The 27272-nt window shown below is 43.6% G+C and overlaps 1 protein-coding gene across 1 annotated transcript in view; it reads left to right on the top strand.

Moving 5' to 3' along the window:
• The window catches only part of SYN2 (synapsin II), a 350053-nt gene that overhangs the window by 301049 nt on the left and 21732 nt on the right, over positions 1–27272 (top strand). The window contains exon 11 of the mRNA XM_088472716.1: positions 21796–21856. Coding sequence (XP_088328842.1) covers positions 21796–21856 — 61 coding nt within the window. The remainder of the gene's footprint in view (positions 1–21795; positions 21857–27272) is intronic.

Genomic DNA, 27272 nt, shown 5'->3' with positions numbered 1-27272 from the left:
CCAAAAGTTATTAGTCATTCATTATCCCGATTATCATCATAAACGGTACCTTATTAATATTTCGGTTATCAACTAAGTCTCTCTATGAGGAATAATTGCCTCAGAGTTCATTTAGACTCTTATTTTATTAGTCCAAACAAAATCTTGGAACAAATCTTCTAATGTACAAATCACTCTTTTGTCTCAGGAGACTTCTTCCCAAGCTACTTTAGGCTGACAACCTATGACGGATGCATGGGGGCAATCAAGACGAATGCCACTACCCCCAAAACGCACCCATCTGTACCCACCATAGCAGCCAATTTAGTTCAGGCGACTGCAACATCCCTCCTGCCTACAGGTGTTATTGCACGGGTGGCTCCAGCAGCAGAGCGCAGGTGTGCGGCACATCAGGGCAGGGAGTGGGCAAAACTATGCATAGAATCTACCTTCAAAATACTGTACATCCAGTGATTTGAAAAATTGTCCAGCAGGTGGAGCTCTAAGCCTGTTTTAATTGAGACAAAGGGGTTGAATTATGAAAAGCTGAAAAGCCATATTACCAAATTAAAGGGTGTTTTCTCTGGCTATAGGGCTTTTTCGCATTTCAGTAAAGGACAAGGTCAGCCTGCTATCACTGGGGTCACCCCATTTGGTGGTATGTATTACCAGATTTTGCTGGCAGTATTTCCCCATGCCTTTGCATGGAAAGACTTTTTAACAAGTATCACAGAAGTACATATTTTTAAACAGCAATTTAGCCGTAAGTTTTAGATCTGCAGAGAGCTTATTTCAATATGCGGCCTACTCTAATTAGGCAGCATCTGCAGGGGCTGTGCCACCATTACGTGTGCATGTTCTTACTGTAAACAGATTGCACCTGCACACCGCCAAAATCTCCAGGTACAGTGGGCCCCAAGGCTAAGTGCGGACGGAAGTTGGACTTATGTCCAAGAGGTTCTAAGAGGAAAACTAAATTGGGTGCAAAAGAGAGCTTTCCCCTCCTAAACATATTGCATAGTCTTAAGACCCCTGTGCATTACACTGGGTCTACTGGGATGGCAAAGTTGCCACTGCTGGGGCCTCAATTTTATTTCTTACCCCGGCTCCCACAACCTAGTGGAGTGGGAAGAGACCCATTTTTTAGGGCTGGTGGTCACTGCAAGGGTGAGTGTGCAGGCACTTTGAAGCTTAGCGTAGAATAGATTCTGTTGAAATCCATTAGCCCATTGGTGAGAGGATATTTAGCATGTAATGAACTGAATAGGCTTCTCACATGCAGCCAGTGCTGCTTATGGCCAGAGCTTTGCACAATAAAAGCTTATTTGTCTTCCATGTAAAGCGATAATTTTAGACATTGTACCATCGTATATACTGTTGGTGATTACTGTAAACTGTCTGAAAATGCTGTCACATGGTTACACCTGACATACTATTCATGGCGTTTCATCTAGGTTGTCGCCCATTGAATTTACATATATTATAACCCTTATATATAATCAATACATAGAGATAAAAATGTAACTTTGTAATTGTAAAATTCTTTAGTGATTTCACTTTAGACATATAGTTTATTGTGTAATATTAGGAATGTGCTGGGAGGTACTGCAGTATATAAATATATTCATTCATTAGGGCTGATGTAAAAGTATAGAAATCATGAATTCCATAAATGTATTACCCGATATAAGATTCAAAAATCATGTAAAACACAATAATATCAACACAGGGTAATGGGTAGGGAAAGTGATATATAACAATGGAAACATTGAAAACATCAATTTAAATAAAGACTTTGGTAAGATGACACAATAACACCAGATCGGTTATGGTACCAATTAAAAGTGTTGCAGGCAATGGAATATCTCAGACCAAAAAGGTGTAGTATATAGGTTTGAAAAGGTTGTTGGGTATGAGATCCTGGCAGTCGGGATGCCGCTGGTCAGAATACCGACACCCATAAGGAAACAAGGTAAGACTAACACTAATCCCTAACCTTCCCTCCCCGGTGCCTAACCCTAACCTCCCCCCCCCCCCCCCCCAGTGCCTAAACCTAACCTCCCCCTCCCTGCACCCTGAACCTAACACTCCCTCCCCAGGGCCTATACCTAACCTCCCCCACTAGTGCCTAACCCTCTCACTAATGCATAACCCTCCCCCTAACACCAGATACTTACCTTCGGGATTCTGGTGCCGGGATCCCGACACTGTCAGGATTTCTATGCCGATATTTTGCCCATCGGCATCCCGCACGGTGGGATGCTGACTACATCCCGTTTGGGGTTGCCGCATGGCGGGATGCTGACTACATCCCGTTTGAAGATCTGTTATATGTAAATGATTCTTTTAAAAAAATGTACATAAAATTATAAATAGTTGACGTTATATCCTTCTGCACTAATAACCACTAAAGATTGTGTGTAGGAGGTAATTCACATAAACTCCACTTGTGTTAAAAGATAGATAGTTCATCCAGTATCAGTTATATAGGTAAGAATAATAAATAATAGTGGCAATATCCTTGTGCAGTGTTAGTCACCATAATCATATACAGGGGGAAAATTGCCTTATATTCACATATAATAATCCAATATCAGCCATAAACACACACTGTGTAGTCACATATAATAATCCAATATCAGCCATATTCACGTACTGTATAGTCAATATAATCCAATATTAGACAGTAACTTTTGGTTTGCAAAATATCTATATGCAGTCTGAAGGACACTGTTTATCAAGCTTTATGCAAATTGAGATTAATTTAAATATACAGTAGATACAAATTGTCATATGAATTAGGATACATGCTATACCATTTTCTTTTATTTGTGTGTTTTTAATGTGATAATAAATGTTTATCTTTTAGTAATCGAAGCCTTGTTGAAAATTAATTTCCAGTCAAGTGATCATTGGTCATTTTTATAATCTCCTCTCTAGCGCAATCTTTTTCTTCTATTTGTAAGTGTTTGTCTAATGATATTGCTGGTACTGGTTTATTAGATTAGCAGCCGAGAATATATAGATTATTTTACTTCTTCTATTTAAGCGCTAGGACACCAGCTGTCAGGTCACTGACTTGCTGAATATTTCAGTTTGATAATCCAATATCAGCCATAAACAAGCACTGTATAGTCACATGAAATAATCCAATATCAGCCATAAACACATACTGTATAGTCACATGTAATAATGCATTATCAGCCATAAACACGCACTGTATAGTCACATGAAATAATCCAATATCAGCCATAAACACATAGTGTATAGTCACATGTAATAATGCATTATCAAACAAAAGAATGCACTGTATAGTCACATGAAATAATCCAATATCAGACCTAAACACACACTGTATAGTCACATGTAATAATCCAATATCAACCATAAACACATACGGTATAGTCACATGTAATAATCTAATATCAGACAAAAGCACGCACTGTATAGTCACATGAAATAATCCAATATCAGACAAAAGCACATACTGTATAGACATATGATATAATCTAATATCAGCCATAAACACATACTGTATAGTCACATGAAATAATCCAATATCAGCCATAAACACATACTGTATAGTCACATGTAATAATGCATTATCAGCCATAAACACGCACTGTATAGTCACATGTAATAAAGCATTATCAAACAAAAGCATGCACTGTACAGTCACATGAAATAATCCAATATCAGACCTAAACACGCACTGTATAGTCACATGTAATAATCCAATATCAGCCATAAACACATACTGTATAGTCACATGAAATAATCCAATATCAAACAAAAGCATGCACTGTCACATGAAATAATTCAGTATCAATCAAAAGCACATACTGTATAGTCACATGAAATAATTCAGTATCAATCAAAAGCACATACTGTATAGTCACTAGGGGTGAGCGGGTTCGGATTTCTGAAATCCGAACCCCCCCGAGCCCCCCCGATCCGAGTCCGATCCGAATCAGGCTCGACTTTTCCCGCCTGACTCGGATCTGAAATCGAGGCAAAACGTCATCATCCCGCCTTCCAAGTCTCGCGGGTTTTGGATCCTATATAAGGTACCCACGTCGGCGCCATTTTCTCACTCGGCTGTGGACAGTGAAGAGGGAGGGTGGGAGTTAGGGCTGTGTAGTGTAGTGTAGTGCTGCTGTTGTCCACTACTTCAAAGTCCATAGGGGCTGGCTGTGTTGTGCTGTGCTGCTGTTGTTAATAGGGGCTGTGTCCACTACTTCAAAGTCCATAGGGGCTGGCTGGACTGTGTTGTGCAGTCAGTTCTCCATAGGGGGCTGTGTCCACTCCAAAGTCCTGTGCAGTGTCCCAGTCCTAAAGGAGTGCTGCAGTGTTGTCCAGGGGGTGCTCTGTCCATCAGGGGTGCTCCCCCCAAGTGCTAAAAAAATAATATATTTTCTGTGTTTGTGAATTGTGTGCGCAGTAGCCGCACGTGCATCAACAAAGTAGTGCCAAGCGTGCGCCTGTGTCATAAGTAAAGGGCCGGCTGGCTTGACCGTTAAGGGTGCTGTAACCCCCGAAAGTACACTCCAGTCCAAACCAAAAAAAAAATTATTTTCTGTGTTTGTGAATTGTGTGCGCAGTAGCCGCACGTGCATCAACAAAGTAGTGCCAAGCGTGCGCCTGTGTCATAAGTAAAGGGCCGGCTGGCTTGACCGTTAAGGGTGCTGTAACCCCCGAAAGTACACTCCAGTCCAAACCAAAAAAAAAATTATTTTCTGTGTTTGTGAATTGTGTGCGCAGTAGCCGCACGTGCATCAACAAAGTAGTGCCAAGCGTGCGCCTGTGTCATAAGTAAAGGGCCGGCTGGCTTGACCGTTAAGGGTGCTGTAACCCCCGAAAGTACACTCCAGTCCAAACCAAAAAAAAAATTATTTTCTGTGTTTGTGAATTGTGTGCGCAGTAGCCGCACGTGCATCAACAAAGTAGTGCCAAGCGTGCGCCTGTGTCATAAGTAAGGGGCCGGCTGGCTTGACCGTTAAGGGTGCTGTAACCCCCGAAAGTACACTCCAGTCCAAACCAAAAAAAAAATTATTTTCTGTGTTTGTGAATTGTGTGCGCAGTAGCCGCACGTGCATCAACAAAGTAGTGCCAAGCGTGCGCCTGTGTCATAAGTAAAGGGCCGGCTGGCTTGACCGTTAAGGGTGCTGTAACCCCCGAAAGTACACTCCAGTCCAAACCAAAAAAAAAATTATTTTCTGTGTTTGTGAATTGTGTGCGCAGTAGCCGCACGTGCATCAACAAAGTAGTGCCAAGCGTGCGCCTGTGTCATAAGTAAAGGGCCGGCTGGCTTGACCGTTAAGGGTGCTGTAACCCCCGAAAGTACACTCCAGTCCAAACCAAAAAAAAAATTATTTTCTGTGTTTGTGAATTGTGTGCGCAGTAGCCGCACGTGCATCAACAAAGTAGTGCCAAGCGTGCGCCTGTGTCATAAGTAAAGGGCCGGCTGGCTTGACCGTTAAGGGTGCTGTAACCCCCGAAAGTACACTCCAGTCCAAACCAAAAAAAAAATTATTTTCTGTGTTTGTGAATTGTGTGCGCAGTAGCCGCACGTGCATCAACAAAGTAGTGCCAAGCGTGCGCCTGTGTCATAAGTAAAGGGCCGGCTGGCTTGACCGTTAAGGGTGCTGTAACCCCCGAAAGTACACTCCAGTCCAAACCAAAAAAAAAATTATTTTCTGTGTTTGTGAATTGTGTGCGCAGTAGCCGCACGTGCATCAACAAAGTAGTGCCAAGCGTGCGCCTGTGTCATAAGTAAAGGGCCGGCTGGCTTGACCGTTAAGGGTGCTGTAACCCCCGAAAGTACACTCCAGTCCAAACCAAAAAAAAAATTATTTTCTGTGTTTGTGAATTGTGTGCGCAGTAGCCGCACGTGCATCAACAAAGTAGTGCCAAGCGTGCGCCTGTGTCATAAGTAAAGGGCCGGCTGGCTTGACCGTTAAGGGTGCTGTAACCCCCGAAAGTACACTCCAGTCCAAACCAAAAAAAAATTATTTTCTGTGTTTGTGAATTGTGTGCGCAGTAGCCGCACGTGCATCAACAAAGTAGTGCCAAGCGTGCGCCTGTGTCATAAGTAAAGGGCCGGCTGGCTTGACCGTTAAAGGGTGCTGTAACCCCCGAAAGTACACTCCAGTCCAAACCAAAAAAAAAATATTTTCTGTGTTTGTGAATTGTGTGCGCAGTAGCCGCACGTGCATCAACAAAGTAGTGCCAAGCGTGCGCCTGTGTCATAAGTAAAGGGCCGGCTGGCTTGACCGTTAAAGGGTGCTGTAACCCACAAAGTACACTCCAGTCCAAACCAAAAAAAAAATTATTTTCTGTGTTTAGCCGCACGCATATATATAATCGATATAACATAAATGGAGGACCAAACTTTCTCCGATAAAAATAAAATAGAGAAAGATCAAGAACCACTTCCTCCTAGTGCTGAAGCTGCTGCCACTAGTCATGACATAGACGATAACATGCCATCAACGTTGTCTGCCAAGGCCGATGCCCAATGTCATAGTAGAGGGCACATACAATCCCAAATGGCAAAGTTCAGGAAAATGACCTTGAAAAAAACATTTAAATCATCTGAAGAGAAACGTAAACTTGCCAATATGCCATTTACGACACGGAGTGGCAAGGAATGGCTAAGGTCTTTCCCTATGTTCATGACTAGTGGTTCAGCTTCACATGACGATGGAAGCCCTCCTCCCACTAAAAAAATCAAAAGAGTTAAGCTGGCAAAAGCACAGCGAAGAACTGTGCTTTCTAAGAAGATATCACAAATCCCCAAGGAGAGTCCAAGTGTGGTGGTGGTTGCGATGCCTGACCTTCCCAGCACTGGACGGGAAGAGGTGGCTCTTTCCACCATTTGCACGCCCCCTGCAAGTGCTGAAAGGAGCACCCACAGTCCACTTGCTGATATGCAAATTGAAGATGTCACTGTTGAAGTACAACAGGATGAGGATACTGGTGTAGCTGGCGCTGTGGAGGAAGTTGGCGAGGAGGATTCTGATGGTGATGTGGTTTGTTTAAATCAGGCTCCGGGGGAGACAGTTGTTGTCCGTGGGATGAAAAAGCCCATCACGGTCATGCCTGGGCAGAAGACCAAACATTCCACCTCTTTGGTCTGGCAATATTTCTATCCAAATCCGGACAACAACTGTCTTGCCATATGTACCATATGTAAAGGTGAAATAAGTAGGGGTAGGGACGTCAACCACCTAGGAACATCCTCCCTTATACGGCACCTGCAGCGCGTTCATAAAAAGTTACTGTCAAGTTCAGAAACTTTGGCTAAGACCGTAAGCAGTCCAGGGACACCTAAATCCCGTTGTATCCAAGCGCCTGCAAACCACACCGTCAACTCCCTCCTCGTCAATTTCCTCCTTAGTCAGGATCGGAAGTAGTCCTGCAGGCCATGTCACTGGCATGACTGACTCTCCTATCCGGGATTCCTCTGGAGGATCCTGCATTGCTACGCCTACTGCTGCCGCTGCTGCTGCTGGGAGTCGTTCATCATCCCAGAGAGGAAGTAGGAACACCACTACTTTTACTAAACAATTGACCCTCCAACAGTCCTTAGCGAGGAGGATGAAGTACGACAGCAGTCATCCTGAAGCAAAACGTATAACTGAGGCCTTGACTGCTATGTTGGTGTTAGACGTGCGTCCGGTATCCGCCATTAGTGCAGTGGGATTTAGACAATTGATGGAGGTAGTGTGTCCCCGGTTCCAAATCCCGTTTAGATTCCACTTCACTAGGCAGGCAATACCGAGACTGTACAGAAACGTCAGAAAAAGTGTTCTCAGTGTCCTGAAAAATGCCGTTGTACACAATGTCCACTTAACCACGGACATGTGGACAAGTGGAACAGGGCAGACTAAGGACTATATGACTGTGACAGGCCACTGGGTAGATGTATCACCTTACGCAGCAACAGCAGCAGCGTCACCAGTTGCAGCATCTCAGAAACACCAGCTCGTTCCAAGGCAGGCTACGCTGTGTATCACCGGTTTCAGTAAGAGGCACACCGCCGACAACCTCTTAGAGAAACTGAGGGAAATCATCGCCCAGTGGCTTACCCCACTTAGACTCTCCTGGGGATTTGTGATATCTGACAACGCCACCAATATTGTGCGGGCATTACATCTGGGCAAATTCCAGCACGTCCCATGTTTTGCTCACACAATAAACTTGGTGGTGCAGAATTTTCTGAAAAGCGACAGGGGCGTGCAGGAGACGCTTTGGGTGGCCCGAAAAATTTCTGGCCACTTTCGCCATTCAGCGACTGCGTGCCGAAGACTGGAGCGCCAGCAAACACTCTTGAACCTGCCCCGCCATCACCTGAAGCAAGAGGTTGTGACGCGGTGGAACTCAACCCTCTATATGCTTCAGAGGATGGAGGAGCAGCAAAAGGCCATTCAAGCCTATACATCCACCTATGACATAGGCAAAGGAGGGGGTATGCACCTGACTCAAGCGCAGTGGAGAATGATTTCCGTGTTGTGCAAGGTTCTCCAGCCCTTCGAACTTGCCACACGTGAAGTCAGTTCAGACACTGCCAGCTTGAGTCAGGTCATTCCCCTCATCAGGCTTTTGCAGAAGCAGCTGGAGAAAGTGAAGGAGGAGCTAAGACGGAGCGATTCCGCTCGGCATGTGGGACTTGTGGATGAAGCCCTTCATTCGCTTTGCCAGGATTCCAGGGTGGTCAATCTGTTGAAATCAGACCACTACATTTTGGCCACCGTGCTCGATCCTAGGTTTAAAGCCTATGTGGTGTCTCTCTTTCCGGCCGACACAAGCCTGCAGAGGTGCAAAGACCTGCTGGTGAACACACTGTCAGCTGAAGCGGAACGTGACACGTCAACGGCTCCTTTTTCATTTTCTCCCACAACTGGGGCTGCCAGGAAAAAACTTAGGTATCCTAAGCAACCCGCTGGCGGTGATGCAGGGCAGGCAGGACCAAGTTTGGACATCTGGTCCGGACTGAAGGACCTGGCAACAATTTCTGACATGTCTACTGTCACTGCATATGATACTGTCACCATTGACAGAATGGTGGAGGATTACATCGGTGACAGCATCCAAGTAGGCATGTCAGACAGTCCATACCTGTACTGGCAGGAAAAAGAGGCAATTTGGAGGCCCCTGTACAAACTGGCTCTATTTTACCTGAGTTGCCCCCCCTCCAGTGTGTACTCCGAAAGAGTGTTTAGTGCAGCCAGGAACCTTGTCAGCGAAAGGCGTAGGAGGTTGCTTCCACAGAATGTGGAGAAGATGATGTTCATCAAAATGAATTATCAGCTCTTCCAGGGAGACCAGCCTCCAGAACGTACAGAGGGACCTGTGGTGGTGGATTCAAGTGGGGATGAGTTAATACTTTGTGAGGATGAGGATGTATACACTGAAGAGGGTGAGGAATCGGTGGATGAGGATGACATCTTGCCTCCGTAGAGCCAGTTTGTGCAGGGACAGATTAATTGCCAGCTTGTTTTGTGGGGGCCCAAACGAACCAATCATTTCAGCCACAGTCGTGTGGCAGACCCTGGCGCTGAAATGATTGGTTTGTTAAAGTGTGCATGTCCTGTTTATACAACATAAGGGTGGATGGGAGGGCCCAAGGACAATTCCATCTTGCACCTCTTTTTTTTCTTTGCATTATGTACAGTTTGGGGCCTAGTTTTTCAAACTGCCATCCTGTCTGCCACTGCAGTATCACGCCTAGATGGGTCACGTGTTTGTGCCGCCCACTCGTGTCGCTTAGCATAGTCATCCAGCTACCTCGGTGCAACCTTTTGGACATAAAAACACTATTGTGAGGTGTGAGGTGTTCAGAATAGACTGGAAATGAGTGGAAATTAAGGTTATTGAGGTTAATAATAGCATAGGAACAGAAAAACCTACAAATTCTGTGATTTTAGCTGTTTTTATGCTTTTTTTCAAAAAAATACAGATCCAAAACACAAAACCCAGAACCCAAAACACGGAAGGGTGGTTTTGGCAAAACCAATCCAGATCCAAAACACGAAGAAAGATCCAGATCCAAAACCAAAACACAAAACACGAAAAGTGGCCGGTGCACACCCCTAATAGTCACATGATATAATCAAAGCAACAAAAAACCTAATTGTGAGTAGTGATGGGGGAAGGCGCGGCCAATGGCAGTCTGTGTGTGCAGGGCCGCATAACTTCGGGAGGAGTGGTGGGAAAAGACTCAAACACAACCAATCTGTATAACGCTGCTGGTTGCTCAAGCCATTACCATGGTCCCTACACAATGCACGTATACGAATCTCTGTGAAAATGTAAGCGATTGCTCAATACAATTAAAACCCTTCAAATAGGTGCAGATTTACTAAGCCTTGGAGAGTGATAAAGTGAAGAGAGATAAACTACCAACCAATCAGCTCCTTGCTGTCCATTTTTCAAACACTGAGCCTTATTTATCAACGAGTTTTATCATTCACAACGAGTGATAAAACCTGTTGCATATTATAATGGTGCTCCAGTCTATCAACTCCCAACTGTCATTGAAAAATGACAGTTGGGAGCTGATTGGCTGGAGCACCATTTATCATACGCAACAAGTTTTATCACTCGTTGTAAATGATAAACTTGTTGATAACTAAGGCCCATAGTTTGCAAACTGACAGGAGCTGATTGGTTGGTACTTTATCTCTCTTCAAGGCTTACTACATCTTACCCATGATAAAAAAAAAAAAGTTAGTGGAGTTGTATTATAAATCTGTAGAAATATTTCCTGCCATATACACTTTTACCACTAGGGGATGCTATTTATCTATTCATAATTTATATTCCAGTGTATCCCTTTGACAGGTGGTGTTACAAAGCCTCACACACATCTTCACTTTATATGAGAGTCTCCTGTATTTTCTTCCTGCACTTAACTAGATGAGGAAATAGTTTGTTGGGATGTACTTTCTTGGCTGCAGTTCCTCATTTATAGGTAACTGCATTTAGTAAAATCTAAATGCACAAGTATATTGAATTATTGTGGCCCTAAATGTTGTGCTTGCCAACAATATTAATTTTGCAGACCCTGAGTACTCTTCATCCCTTTAGACTTTGGGCCGTATTCAATTAGTTTTGCATCATCGAGAGAGTTCCGGCTGCCTGACTTTTTGCCGCCTTCGCCTGTTTTGGACGTGTGAACTTTTCGTGCGCGCTCCCGATTTACTCCGTATTCAATTGCCAAACAGGCGAAAACGGGACCCGGTGAATGTGAACCAGGCGAAAAGTGCAGGATGAATTGGGGGAATCACTCTGTACCCCAGAAAAAGATGGTCTGACTTCGGAAATCATTATGGTAGTTTAGTATTAGCCCTAATTGAATTTGATAGGGTACTTAAGTTGTGGTAATTGTTTGCTATTAGTGTCTTGGTAAAAGTGGTGAAGAATGGAATAAATCTGTGTTTTTTGGAGAAAATAAGTAGTCCCATCAAATTTGGGGTGCTTGAAAATGGGTACTAGCATATTTTAATGTCTCTAAAGTGAAGTTTTCAAAAAAGTGAAATTCCTCCGTCATACAAGCATCTGCAATCCCAAAACACTTGGCCCCTTCTTAGAGCGCCCCCAGAAGTATATTTCGCTAGTTTTTTTAAATTGTTCACCCACTTTTTCCATTTTCACCCTAATTTTCTAAGGTATTTTTTGGGGTGTTTCTGTTTTTTTGGGGGTGGGGGGGTGAATTGCGCTTTGGGGGGGGTGTACCAAGGGTTCTGAGTGGTTTCCCAACATCTTCACCCCAAAATATAGATTTTGCACTTTTTTTTCTCCTTAAATTTTGTGGAGAAAAAGTATCGCGCTATTTCAGTGCATTGACTTTTCGCATAGGTGAAAACAGACTGGAATTGAATACGGAGATACATTTTCAGGCAAAATTTTCACCAAACAAATGTGCGAAAACGGCTTTTCACACCTAATTGAATATGGCCTTCAATGGGGAAAATTTACTAAGAATCGTGTTTGGTTGAGATTGCAATCACATGTGTGTTGGGCCATTTTTTTTCGACCTCGGAAATTTACTAAAGGCAAACTCGGGTGAGAAAACATGAAACTTTAAAACACAGGTGAAAAAATTACAAATAGAAATGAATACACCACTGTTGATTGATAGCCATAGCGGCCCGGCAAATGATGGAAACCACACGGTCTCCTTCATGTACAGGGGTATAGAGGGGTCCGGGCAACTCGTGTTGTTATTTTGCCAAGGCTGGGACTCTACTGGAAAAGAGGACCGACCTGCAACAGGAAGTAGGTGAGTATTGAATTTTATTTTTTTTTAGGGAAACCCTGGGAATTCTACTGGACAAGGGGACCGATCATCTGGGAGTAGGTAAGTATGTGTAAGTGTGTTTGGTATGTAATAAAACTTTACTATGTACATTTTGTGAGTACTGTCATTATTTTACTATTTTTTTTTTTACAGTGGGTTTACAGGTGCCGGCTGCCTGCTGGCACTTGTAGTTCTAAAAGTGCCAAAGGACCGGCACACTGGCCTAAGCCTGGAGTGCTCGGGAGAGGGGGCCCTTTATTGGGGGAGCTCCCATCTCCCCTGAGATCCCCGGCCTGGGCTGACTAGCTTGAGGTGTTATTGCTTTGGCCGGGGTGACCCGGTGAAGGGATCCCCTGGCCGTGGCATTACACCGCGGCTAGTTTGAGTCCAGTGCTGGTTTTAAAAATACAAGGACCACCACATGATTTTTTTCCCTGTATTTTTAAAACCAGAACTGGTTCACAGAGCCCAGTGCTGGTTCATAAATTACAGGGGAACCCTACACGCATTGTCCACCATATTTTTAAAAGAAGGACTGGCTCAGGAGCCCATGGCTGGTTATGTTTTGGGGAGGGGACCCCACTTCAATTTTTTTTTGTAAGTAACACTTTATTTGATTAATTTTTACATACAAGCAGCCTGCACATATCTCACTGATCTACTCACTGACTTGTTCGGGAGTGTTTGGTTGCAGCCAGACACAGGAAACTCGGGGATAAATATGATCACATACACCACTGAAAAACACGATTCAGCAAAACATGATTCTTGGTAAATTTGAGAGTTTTAGCTGCCAAAAGTCTCCCCTGTTTTAGCGATGCTGATCGTGTTTTAACTCGGGCAATCTCGGACCAAACACAATTCTTAGGAAATGTACCCCTATTAGTTGTTAGTAATTGTGCATCCCATATGTGTATGCCCTTTAATTCAACACCATGGACCAATGTAGGTAAGGCTGTATTTAACACATAGCAAAATAAAAAGGCATAAATGTTTTTTTAATTTACTATTTTTCCAAGTACAAATAATGTACCAAAGGCGCTCTGGTACATTATTTGTTCTGGGAAGTGGTAAATTCAATACTGTAGCAGTGCACTAATACACCCTGGGCCTGTTCACTCTAGGATTTTTTTAGAACAAGGTGCTGATCACTTAGGAGGTCACACCTGTGCACATCAAGGTCGCCCAAAAACTGGGTGTGGCCTCTCTGGGAGGGGTCTAGTCTTGTGGCGCGCCCCTTCCCATCACTCTGGGGGCATGCCCAGCCTATTTTATACAATGACACTCAGTGAGTAGGGACATTATAATAGGACACCCTGTGGGTAACAGTACAGGGTGTAGAGACAATTGCTGTGCTGGTACATATCGGGGACACTCAGGAAACCCAATTACACTCGCACTGTGGGCAGGGGTCAGTATAAGCAGTCACCATGCACAGAGACCCCATCCCCTAATAACCTGCAGCAGCAGCTTCCACGCCCGGTGTTCACCTCCCTTAGCAGCTCATGTTTTCAGGATTTCTCTGCAGAGTTTGTCACTTGCGCATGATTGGATCTGGAAGACATGAGCTGCTGCAGGAGGTCACTAGACGAGCATACACAATCACCTGGAGCTGTCTGCATTAAAGTTGGAGCTGCTGGCGCCCGGTGTGAGCAGCTCCTGCAGGGAGAGGTGCACCAGCCCCTGCATCCCCAGCGCATATAGCAGCAGCACAGCAGGAACGCCGGCACAGAACACTAAGCTCCGACTGTGGCGTCTTCCATTGAGGTTTTGAAACGTCGGCTGAAATAAAGATTCACTGTTTATTTTGAACAGGTCCGTTGGAGTACCGCCTGCTTCTGTTACTGGAAGAACCGCTATGTAGATATCTGTAATTCGGAAGGCACCCCAGCAGTGGAGCTGTTTTCCTTGAGTGCCCTTCCGCAGGGTTACTAAAGGTTAGCCTGCAGTTCTCACCATTGACTTAAATGGTGGGAGCCATTCATTGGCTGAGAAAGGCAGAGGCTGACCTCTCTCTCAGCCAATGAACGCTCAGCCACAGCACTTCAAAGGGAAATGCCGTGTCTGAGCCAGTCATTTGGGAGGTACCATTCTTTGAGGGTGGTACTGAGTACATGGGTCAGTATTTTTATTTTTCTTATTTTAAGAAGACTGAGGATGCCTACATGGAGAAGTGGACCTGTCCAGGTATTAGGTGAGTATGTGTGGGTGTGTATGTGTGTATTAAACGTATACTGTGACGGTATGTGTGTCTTGTCTTTCTTTTAACATTTCTTTACAGGTGAACCACAGGTACCAGCGGGCCCTTAATGCCACGCATGCTGGTACTTGTGGTTCTCCAAGTACCAGTATCTACTAGTAAAGACAATGTTAACGCATCTAATTTTAAACTACACTATTACACTATCAACCCGGCACCCACCGCCCACTGCTGCCGGGGATAGCCCTGGGCTATCAGCCTAGGCATGGGGTGCCCTGGAGAGGGGGACCCCTTTATTGTGGAGGTCCCCAACTCCGTAGGGATCCCTGGCTTGGGCTGACTATCGGTCAGGGGTAATGTTTCAGCCGGGGAACCCGGGGTGAAAGGGTTTCCCTGGCTGTGGCATTACTCCCCCTGCTAGAAAGGGTCCGGTGCTGGTTATAGAAATTACAGGGGAACCCTGCGCTTTTTTTCCCCTGTAATTCCAGAAAACCAGCCGGGTGCTGGTGGCACTAAGTACAGTGGAACCCTACGCAATTTTTCCCCCTGTATTTACACAACCAGGACAGGCTATACTATCACTATTAAAGCACATTTCACTCAGCTGATATATACTGTATGTTGCTTAATGATTCATGGCTTTTATGGGTCATGAAGCCTTGTCTTTTATATTTTATTCTTCTAAGAAATTCTGGACAAGTTAAATAAGACATGCCAAGAGTAATTAAAACTTGTAAACCAAACCCGTCTTTTGCAATCTGCAGACATTTACTCTGGCGAGCTACTCAGTAACTAGCTCCTGTAAATAGTGTACTTATACATCTAACACGAGTCAGATCATTTCAAATAACTAGATGTTGTAAAAAGGATTTACATTTTCACACAATATACACTATATAGTTAATAAATAGCAAAATATTTGTAGCTGTGTAGGGCTACTGTTCTCGACTTACTTTGCACAGTATTAAGTACAAAGGGCCTGATTCACTACGGATCGCGATTACACATGCAGGTCTGATTCGAAAATATGCTAATGAATGCAATTGCAAAGCCATCGCACAGCCAGCATAGAGACGCCCACTAATGCTATCTCACATCCCTAATACTTTGCAGTCCTGTGTATACATCGGAACATCGTGTAACATCGGGCCCTAACGCAGAATTACAGCAGTTCTGACCTTACTAAGAGATTACTAGCCTCGCCAAACGCAGTAAGTACTCAAGCTTCTTATGCCATCGCAGTGGCTAATTTATGCACGCCCGCGCAACGGTGTTCAAACGGACAGGCATGCCTACGTTTCTCTGACCACTCTCCTGTCACCACCGCCAAACGTTGACCTCCCATCACTCATTCTGCGATGGTTTTGTATCTGCGTAAGTGATCGCAGTGCTAACTCACGCACGCGAAATGCGATGCATATGCATGCACAGTACACACCATTGGCCGATCTGCGTACGCTGTAGCAATTGCGATCCGTGATGAATCAGGCCCTAAGTATACTCACCCTTTGGCATTTTTCACATTTCACAGTATTTTCTTAAGTCAGGTAGTCAAAATAAATTTGTTCATGAATTCTTACCACTGAGCAGCACTTAATAGTCTGTGACGTCAAATAAAAAAAAAAAAACTATTACAGCTCTAAAGATTCTTCTTAATTATAAATAAGAAAACATATAGTATTTGATTACATCAGTAATTAGTATGCCCCATCATTTTAATACTACTGTAATACAAATATAAGTCTATTTTTGTAAATCTCTACCAGCTTTGTACATCTGGGCATTGTAGTTTCCACTGATTCTGCTCTGCATTATTGTTCTCGTTTCATAAGGTTATTATGACCAATAACCATAGAGAGTTAATGAACATCCTATAGCCACTTCATGAGGTCTTTGCCTAAAGCAGCTGCCTTTCCCATAAAGCTTTATGCACTTACCGGTACTTGGATACTCTAGGTTATAGAGGTTTACTAGCTCAGGGTATTGACTGGAGACTTGTATAGCTAACGGAACACTGGGAAACGGTTCACAATGTTTTAATTAAGCAATTGAGGTGTGAGATCCTAGTGTACTGAGGACAGCGGGAAGTTTGTCACAATTTATTGAATAAGCAGAGGTACAATGTAAGCAGCAGACAAAAATAGCAAGTATGAAGTCTAGGGTCTGGGCAGAAAAAAGGAAATCCAGAAACTAGCCAAGGTCAGGACAGGAGATAACAACTAAATCCAAAAACAATCAGCACTGGGTAACAATAAACTACAGTATGCCTAGTAATGAACAAAGAGCTATTTAAATACAAGATAACCAAGAGTGGAGTCTGTAAGTCCAAACCCCCTATGTAGCAGAATAGACAGTACTTGAGAAGAGGCCTGGGGACTGAGAAATAACTGCATCTCCAAGGTAACCAGCACTGCTGACTGGCAGATGCCACATGAAGTGACTGTTGCTGGGCAGCCCGCCTCTGTTGGAATCCGCATCTAACAAAGGTTGCATGAGGACAGTAATGAACAGCGAGGGCTCTCCAGAGTAGGACAGTGGGCAAAGATGTGAGGTTAACGCTCTAGACCAGCATTTTTCAACCAGTGTGCCGCAGCACACTAGTGTGCTGTGAGCAGTTGTCAAGTGTGCGGCGGCGGTCAGCTCAACGCACTTGTACTGTAGTGTGATTTATTCCTGAGGAGGCCGATGTAGTGGGGTTTATTCCTGTGGAGGCCAATGTACGTGTTTTATTCCTGTGAAGACCAATGTGGTGGGTTTTAATTCTGTGAAGGCCAATGTGTGTGTATTTTTTTATGTGGAAGCCCATGTGTATGTTTTTTCATTTGTCACGCACGCCGCATCGCCAGATAGAGTGCCTTTGCAATTTTAATATCTTGTGTAGCGTGCCTTGAGTTGAAAAAGGTTGAAAATCACTGCTCTAGACGATCAAGTTGCCTGCTTCCTAAAATGCACCACCACAGAAGTGTGTCTCTGCACTTTTGCTTTTAAAGTGGAATGAATGTCATTGGCGTCACCTGAGTTTAGAGTCTTTTAATGATCATTCTTAAAACTTGAACAAAAGCAACCAAGTTGCAGTTTATGTAGCTAGGCAGCCTTTAGCTGTGAGTGTAAGCTATTTCACATTACAAATATTTTTTTACTTTCATAATCAACAATTTGAATGGTGAAGCAATCAATAGTTTTGTAAATAGCTTGGATTACTACCCTTGTCGCATTGACCAGAAGAATTTGCAGCAATCTATTTTTAAGCCTCAATTTTTACTAGTTACTGTAAATTAGAGTAGATTATAGGCGTCACCAAATGGTATCTTTATTCATGTTCTAAGCTTTATTAGAAGAACCATCTAGCCAATCACAGTAATTTATGGTAGGAAAAGAAGATGTGGAAAATGTACCTCTACCAAACCACATTTCCAACATTTGGGGAAAACTCCTGCAAAAATCTTGTCCAAGACCTCTGTGGAGCAAATACCATGTGGCTCAGAGTCGTAACCGTGGCTCCTGGTATCTATTGAAGATTTAAAGGTTATTACAAAATAGTTAATCTTCGTTGTACTTAAGTCCCTTTAACACAATTTCTAGTTGGGTACAGTGCCCACTATATTTGTGATAGAAGTTTATATATAAACCCAATATCTGAATTTAAAACCTTGAATGAAGTGAGAGGCCTTTTAGCACCCATTTTCTCAATAGGGAAGAGATAGAGGACCTGATGCAAAGTTGGAAATAACAGATATTACGCAAAAGAAGCGCGCCAAGAAAAAAATTCCTATGCGCAAAGATATATTAAACTGGAGATGCGACATGCATAAGCGCCTTATTTGCCACTAGTCATCATCAACAGTGTGCATATCATACGTGTAGTTTTGCTTATGTCCAGGCCTACAAATTCTGCTTTTCCGTGAACATGCCCTCACTGAACTTTACCTTAACTTATTTTCTTCCTTGCTGGATGTACTTCTTTCTGACCTGCCCTGACCAGGCTCTATCTCTTTATATCTCCACCCTTACCTCTGTCTTGGACTCTGCTGTCCAATTCACTACAAGCCCCAACCTTGGCACTTCAAACTCTACCACTGCCTCCAAAAATGTTCTGGAGAAAATCACAACATTATAACTTCAAATTCATCCTACCCTCCTATAGCTCCACCCTGTCTCTCTAAACCATCTTATTTTACGTCTTTCATATCCTTTCAATCTTCCAATCCACACCTCTGCCTCTCTCCTCCCTTGCCCTCCTTTCTTAGTGTCTATGACATTCCTGTCTCCATCTTGATGCCCACCATACCCTTCTTCTCTCCTGTTACTAGGGATGAAGTCCATTCCCTTCTTTTGTCTTCGCCCCCACACACTTGCTCACCTCCTCTGCTCCCTTTTCCTGATGCTTGCTCCCTCCTCACTCACCTCTTCAAACTATCCCTCTCTTCTTTCGCTTACTAATGATATTATATTCAAAATGTACCTTTCCTCATCTGATATCAATCCCTCTATCCTTTCTCATTTATCTGTCCATTTGTTATCTCCTCTTGAGTTACCAGTGTTTTCTTAAACTTAATGGGCTAAATTTACTAAACGTCGAGTTCTAAACCCCGGGGGTTTGGCAGCGGTTTCTAAATGACAGCCCTGTTCTACTCTATTCTAAAATTTGTTTTGACGGCAGTTTTGCAGTGGTTTTGGCCTTAGTGAATCTGCGGAAAGCAAAATCTCCACCAAACCATCGGGGTTTAGAACCCGCCGCTTAGTAAATTTTGCCCAATATGTCTGAAATTGAACTCATTGTATTCTGCCATCCAGGACCCTCTCACAACTCTTACTGTATAAGTTCACAGTACCACTCTCTCCTCTGCCCCCCAAGTCCACTGCCTGTGAGTTATCCTCGACTCTTGTCTCTGCTTTACTCACCACATTAAGGCTATCTCCAAATGTTTCCGCTTACACCTTTGCAATATCGCTAAAGTCAGACCTTTCCTCGTCATGGATGCCACCAAAGTTCTCATCCATACTCTTGACATTTTGCGCCTACACTACTTCAAACTACTCCTCTCTATCCTTCCTCTCACCCATCTGTCCCCACTCCTATCCATCACTAACACTTCTGCCATCCAATTTATCTCTCTCGCCGCTCTGTGTGGGCCTCCTCCCTCTGCAAACTGTTTCAATGGCTCCCCATCCAGCACAGAATACAGTTTAAACTCCTAACCCTCATTGATAAAGCCTTCAGTTGCTCCACTCCCTCCTACAGTACATCTCTGGCCTCATTTTGATCTACAAACCCTGCCACCCTCTACCCGTTTTTCCATTGACCTTCGCCTCACCTCCATACTGATCATTTCCTCTTATTCCTGCATCCAAGATTTCTCTTGTGCTGCCAGCCTCCACGCCTTAAAACAAGCCCTCAACATTCACTTCATCATGCGATCAACCCTCTTAACTCTCTATCCACCTACCCTGTTTCCCAATAAACCCTTCTTGTTACATTCTCCCCCACAGGCAGGACCATCTTCCATTGTTCTCTCCTCCTAGTTCTATCTCTGTCACCATCCGTCTTTTCCCACTGGTGACTCTGATCCTGTCTGCTCGCCCACTAACTCCCCATCATTATGTAGTTTCGGGGGAATCGTTATGATATACTGCTGGACGGGATGCCGGCGGTCAGAAGACCGACAGTGGCATCCCGATCTTCAATGTCCTGACAGGAGCTGGTAAGTACCCTAACCCTCCCACCCTAACCCCCCCGCCCAACCCTAACCTCCCCCTGGTGATGCCTAACCCTAACCTCCCCCCCTGTGGTGCCTAGCCCTAACCCGCAGCCAAACCCTTCCCTAACCCACCCCAGGAGGTCTCTAATCATAACCCCCCCATCCCCGGGCTAATGCTAGTATACTTACCTTCGGGATGCCGGCGTTTGGGATGCCTGATGGGCGTCGAGATTTCAACGGCGGGTTTACCGATGTCCGGCACCCCGTCCACCAGCATCTTAACCGCATCCCGTATCGGGGGCATAACTACGTGTCACATCTCCTTTCAGGTCACACTGGCGGCTCCGGGAGCAGCTGGGCAACCTCCAGCCTCTCCTGACACGGGGGTGTTTAATGGATGACGCGCACTATCACCGGTGCTCGCCGATCGATGACACCACCCAAGGGAGTGACACCAAAGTAACAGCAGCTCTGCTATTGTGGTGTCACCCTCTCGGATGGTATCACCCAGTACTGCCCGCACTCCCCTAGTGACACCACTGAATGCGATTGCAATGTGTACAAGTCTAGATCACCCGTACTTACATATGCACAATTTTAGTACATGCACAGTGCAAAACAATCCAATACACCCCACAAACACTTTTCAGTTATTTCATGAATGTTACACATTGCAGAATTTATGTAAAAGATTGCGTGTTGTGTGAAGTGGTGCGATTTCTGCTATCTCGGCTGCAGATCTAAAGCAATAACAATTTAAAAGGCAGAACCAACATTTTATATCGATGCCACTTTAAATCGAGATCGCCGAAATCGTGCTGTTTTACACAAACAGCACCTATTGCATAAACCAGGGATGGGGAACCTCCTGCCCGGGGGCCGTATAAGGCCCTCGGAATCATTTGGGCTGGCCCTCTGAGCTTTTTTTCGGCTGGCCTCCTCTGGCTAGCAGGGTGCCTAGAATGGTACCCTGCAGCCAGAATCTATGCAGCAGTGCCGCCTGCAGCGTCCTTAGGGTGCTTCAGACGGTCACACTGCTGTTCTTACAGCTCCCCGGAGTATCCTCAGGATGCTCCGGATATTGCTGTAATCACTGGCGATTGTGGCCCCACCCCATGTGACGTCACGAGAGGGCGTGGCCTACACCGGGCCCACAAATAATGTTATATATATCAAAATGGCCCTCGGCAGAAAAAAGGTTCCCCACGTCTGGCATATAAACCCTTGTCTCCGCACATTGGGCCTGATTCAGCATGCACTGCTGAACGCAGATTCCCGATGGCTAGGAGGTTTTAGCGACGGCCTCCGTTTCCGAAAATGGAGGCGTGTCACCGCCGTTGGGGAGGAGTGGAGAGGCCAGGATCTTCGTTTGCTGCCAGAGATTTCCTGGCTTCTTTTGAGGATCTGCGACGGCCAGCTTGCGTAACCCCATGGTCACTCAGTCGGTCGATGGGATCGCAGATGATCCAATGCTGCGTCCTTGGACTTCTCTCCCATGATGATTTTGCTTTGAGCAACAAAATGTTGTTGCAGGATGGAAACTAAGCTAGATTTGTGTGCGTGTGTGTAAGTAATGATAAATCTCATTTTTGCTTCTCATTGCTGTTTTGCAGAGCGGAACAATGAAAGAATCTGAGCAGAGCAAGATTCCAGCACAACGACCTCCACCTCAAGGTTGTTTGCAGTACATTCTCGACTGTAATGGCGTTGCAGTAGGACCAAAACAAGTCCAGGCTGTTTGAGGGGTTGTAGCCAAAAAAAAAAAATGAAAACAAAATTTTGTGCAGTTTTGCCATGTTTCAGTGCTGACCTGGACTGTGTTTTCCTATGCAGTGTCACCTCTCTCTGTCTCGTCTCTCCCCTTTCTATATGTCCACGCCTGTAACGCTAACTTCTCTCTCTCTGTTTGACTTGTGATTCAGAGCTGATGTTAACAGTATACACAGAATTGTGCCTCTTTCAAGTCCAACCTGACTGTTTAAAATAATGATTTCTTTTTTAAAAAGTATCGTGGGGGAATAGCACCTAACTGGAATTTTCGAACCTCGGACCTGAGACTGAGCGTATATGTGTGTGGGCGTGTAAACACGTGTACCGTACATCACTTTATTACTTGCATGAAGTGATTGGAAAGATCAATGCGTTTAAATCCAGATTTATCTAAATTGTTGAACTCCAGGGTCATTTTCTTTTTCTAATTTTATAGATTTTGCAGTCATTGTACTTGTTAGCATGGGTAGGCTTAGTAAACATGGACTTTAGTATTGTCTGTTCCGTGACTCCATAAAGTGTCATGCAGGTGTGCCTAAAGTATTTTCTAACATTCTTGTATAAGTATGGTTTGCACGCCGTATGGATAGTACACTAGTACAATATTTGTGAACCAGTATAATATGTTTCATTGTAGTCCATTTAGCTCTGTCCCCCGCGTGTGTGGCTTATTAAGAGCACAGAGTAAGTGATTGTCAAACTTTCTTACTTATATCTAAGCAATTGTGAGTTCTGCAGACCACTTTCTTTTTTTTTTTCCCCAAACACTTGCTTAACCTTTAATCCTTGTACTTGTTGTCTGTCTGAAATGTAAATATTCCTGAGAAGCTCAGATAATTTTCCTTGACTTATTGTTAAACTTGTATCTCAATAGCCATAACGTGTGACGTAACTCTCACATTGATTTCTAGCTTAGCACTACCCAAAGAGGCAATAGGCAATCGAGCTGTTCGAAAACATTAGTGTCGGTGCAACAGTTAATGCCTACACAGTATATTCTTATGTTGATCCAAGCATCATGGTGCATTTAAAGGGGTCAAGTAACTTTGGACACTGGTGAGGAACAGCTAAACCAAACCACTAGACTGGGATTTGTACTGAAATAAAAAAGAAAGGAAACAAAATAGAGAACATATTTGTGGCCTGCAATTAGCTGAGCAACTAGTGGCGTGTTTAGACCTTAAACCCCTTCCCTCCACCATATTCTTAATGCTAAAATGCTAGATTTAATACTGAAGTTTATGCTGTCGATATGGACGGTCCTTTAATAGCTTACGTTGTGTGGCAGAACAGACAATTGATACTGCTTGTTCTTAATTTAGTTTTCTAATATAGAATTTTAGGTAGTTTGAGACACTGGTGACATTCACGTTAGTCATAGAAGCTATTTTATCATCAAACCATATATTAGGTTTATCAGGAAATGGCTTAGAAGATCAGCCCACTAGTTGATCAGGTCGGTGATTTAAGTCATTACTCTGGCATGCTAGCTTTCTCACAGCTGCTAGTTTTGTCTTAATGAAAGTCTTGGGGAGTCATTTTATTTATTTTAATATCAATTTCTTTTATTTTTTTGGACATTTGTGAATTTGTAATTTGTGTTGGTCTCTCTCATGCTCCTGTCATTGACTTTATATCACATCTATTGTGTTATTCAGCTTCCTCCTTCTCTTTCATTCCATCCTCCCCAGACCAATTTGTCTTCCTGTCACCGCGTGTTCCTTTCCTATACGTCGTGTTCTACAGTCCCAATATAAGGCCCATTTGTACCCAACAGCATTATATAAGGGCTGATACCACTGAACAGTGGTAGACATCATTAGATCACCATTGCCGAATATTAAGACCTCCTGACTTGAGCTAGAACGGTATTCTCTCACCACCTTAAAGCTGAAAACTGGGGAAACTGAGAAACAAATAGAGGCTTGAGGAATACAATTGTTAGAGCTCACTGTACAGCAAAGATCATCTTGTGTCTGAAGTGCAGCTAAAAGAGCGTTCGAAGGTTCTCTCACCATGGCTAACGATCTGACCAACTTAGAGCAGGGAAGACCGTTTCTGTAATGGTGCAGTTTTGTTCATATGCAGTTTAATGTGGGTTTCACCAGTCTGTTGTTCTATGGGCGCACAGTGGCTAGAGAAAACATTATGCCAAGACAGCCATTAGTTCTCTATTCCAGAGGATTATATCTATGATATAGGAAAATATGAATGCTGCTGGTAACATTTGAGATTACTATATATTTTTGGCATGTAAGCATGCTCCAGTACAATGTTGTGGGAAACGGGTCTGTCGTCTTAACATGTAGAATTCATGTATTTTTTTTGTTTTGTAAAATTATTTCGTTCTTGTCAGATTTATTTTGTACAAAGCCAAGTGTGTGGCACAGAGTACATGGTGGTTGTTTGACTGCAGTGATTTATGTGAATTATCTTGTACAGCTTAATGTGCAATAAAAAAAATAACATCTGGCTCCAGTGTATAGTTTCTGGATCACCATCATGCCAATATATCACCATCTCAGGGGATAGGGTGATAAAACACATACCACATGGGGCTTTGACAAGGGTAGGCAAGCCCGATAACAGCTGCACCCCTTGGTTAAATATTTGCACTAAAGAATGCCTTTAATCAAGAAGTACCCCCATGTATGGTTTACAGTCATATCCTCCATTCACTAATAAAATTATTTGCTATTGATTTCTTCTGCTGCTTCATGGTAGATATAGAGAGCATGCACATTATGGGGGAGATTTATCAAAGCGTGGAGAGAAATAAAGTACCAACCAATTTGCTCCTGTCACTTTTCATCCACAGTCTGTAAAATGACAAAAGCTGATTGGTTGGTATTTTCTCTCTCTCTTTTTTACACTAATTTGCAAGTTGTGTATTTCATAATCTCATTTTCTCCTACTAGCACTAAACTCTTTCTTACAGAGACCCGGGCAGTCACCACTCAGTGGTCCGGACTAGCTATGACTCTGGAATGCCGTTAATGTTGTAAAAACGGAGATACGTGTAAATGCTGTAATTCAACCAGAAGTCAATAGAAAATATTACAACAATGATTTTCAAAGAAGGTTATTCTCAATTGGGCCATTCTAAAATAGCCCTATTCTAGTGTGTACTATTTACGGTAGCCTATCATTTCTGAGTTACATGATAGCTTGCCAGCTAACACCACAGCAGTTTATATATATATATATATATATATATATATATTATATATGGACTGGCATAGTGTAAATGAAATGTGCTGTTAGCCATGGTAGCCATACACCTTATTTATTCTACTTGCCCATCATTGTACTAGACTAGGCTGATGCAAAATAACATCTGAGTAATTGCTAGGAGAGACAGTAAGTAAGCCAAATATTACTAGTACTACATTTTGTTATTTGATTGTGGTACCATGTTAGACTATGTTGACACTGTAACAACTACAGATCTTTCGAAATGTACAATGAACATTGACAATTGTATTCCTCATCATCCATGTTTAGTTCAGAATGTTTTTTTGACTTTTGCAATTTAATCTTTTGATCTTTTTAGAATGGTACAAATACTGTATACACTACTGGTCAAATTTTTTAGAGTATCCCCATTTTTCCAATTTTTATTTAAATTTAAGCAATTCAAGCCCAGTGAATAACATGAAATGGTACAAAGGTAAGCGGTAAACTGCTAGAGGTTATAAAAAAAATGTTAGGTTAGCAAAAGGTGAAAAATAACATAAATTTCACAGTTAAAAAAAAAAAGTAAATTTTTCAGGGAACAAGTAACAGGTTAGAAACTTACTGCAGATCTGCAGCAATGACTAAGAGGCTTGCCTGGTCCATGAGGCCCTGTCAGTGGATTACGGAAGACTGGAAGAAGATTTTATGGACCAACAAATCAAAATGTTACATCTTTGGTTCATCATGCAGGGTTTTGGTACACTGCTCCTCAGTGTATGGGGTTTATTTTATTAACACAGTGGTTTATAATTGACACTTTCTGTTGTATGTATGCCCAGAAATTGTTGGGTTTTGTTATCCATTTAGCAAAATTGTATTTAAACCACCCAACCCCAAGTGTCAATAGAACCTCCAGCTGCGCTATGTCCCCAGTGACATTACCACCTCCCCACCTAGTTGTAATAGTGTAGATCCCCAGTGTCTTTATCCCCGTGCCACCAGGGTCCAAAAACCCCTCCCCCCTTAACCCCCCCTCCCCCTCCCCTTCCACACACACATATCACCACCATGTGTCAATATATATAAAAGTTTAATCCTCCCCCAAGGCCACTAATTGTTATGTGGGGCCTTTACCCCAAACACACACAACCCTCACCCCCACTGCCAAAATATTATCACATCGCATTACCCACCCTCCTGAGACACTTACCCCTCCCCCATCCGGCAGAGCGGAGTCCCCCCTGCTGCAGCTGATCTCTGCACATGCAGAAATCAGCCACACCGTGCTCGGGAGGGGGGGACGGGACTAAGTTCCTTTCCTTGCACTGTGTCATACACTCTGGTGCATGACATTCTGGGGAGCAATTTGAGCAGTAGTGTCGGTGGTCACAGAGCTCGACATCACTGCTAGGGGGGCCTAGCAGGGTTTGTGCAGAACGGAATTCCTTTTTCAATGCCGAGGGACAGGCGCGGATACCATGGTTGCATGGGATTCGACAGTGTCCTCAAAAACCCGGCTGGCTGCAGCCGCATTTCGACCATGCCAGATGACTGGTTAAAAGCAGAACACCCCATATTTTACTATCAAGAGCATTGCCCTTTTGAATTTTTTGGGCTTAACCACTCTGGGAAGAAGCGACTTACAAACCGCCACATGCTATATTAACCCCTGTGACACCAACTGTCAAACATGGAGGAGGAAGCGTGATGTTATGGGGCTCTTTTGTCTGGCTCCCGAGTCACGGACTTGCACGGAGTGACTTGCACCCTGAGCTGAAAGGGCTGCCACAGTAATTTGCAGGGCCATGAAATTTACTCTGGTCTACGCCTACTTTGTCAAGGGTTTATTCTAAAGCAAGATAATAACCCAAAACATCCCGCCAGGCTATGTCAGAAAGTCAGTAGGTTCAAATAATGGAATGGCCATTGCAGTTTCCAGACTTAAGTCCCATTGAGCTGGTTTGGTTTGAACTGGGCAGAAGGATGAAAGTGCAACACATTAGTTGGAACTTCTATCATTGTTCCCATACTATGTTTGATTTACATTGTAGAAAGAATGCCACAAGTGTGTATAACGGTTATACAGGTATCTGCAAAAGGTGGCTACTGTGGTGAATCATAAATGTAGATTCAGTTTTGTTAA

Source organism: Taudactylus pleione, unplaced genomic scaffold (assembly GCF_031769625.1).
Source record: "Taudactylus pleione unplaced genomic scaffold, aTauple2 ptg000128l, whole genome shotgun sequence".
NCBI classification, from domain to species: domain Eukaryota; kingdom Metazoa; phylum Chordata; class Amphibia; order Anura; family Myobatrachidae; genus Taudactylus; species Taudactylus pleione.
Note: the sequence above shows the minus strand (reverse complement) of the source record. Positions and strands in the feature narration are given on the sequence as shown.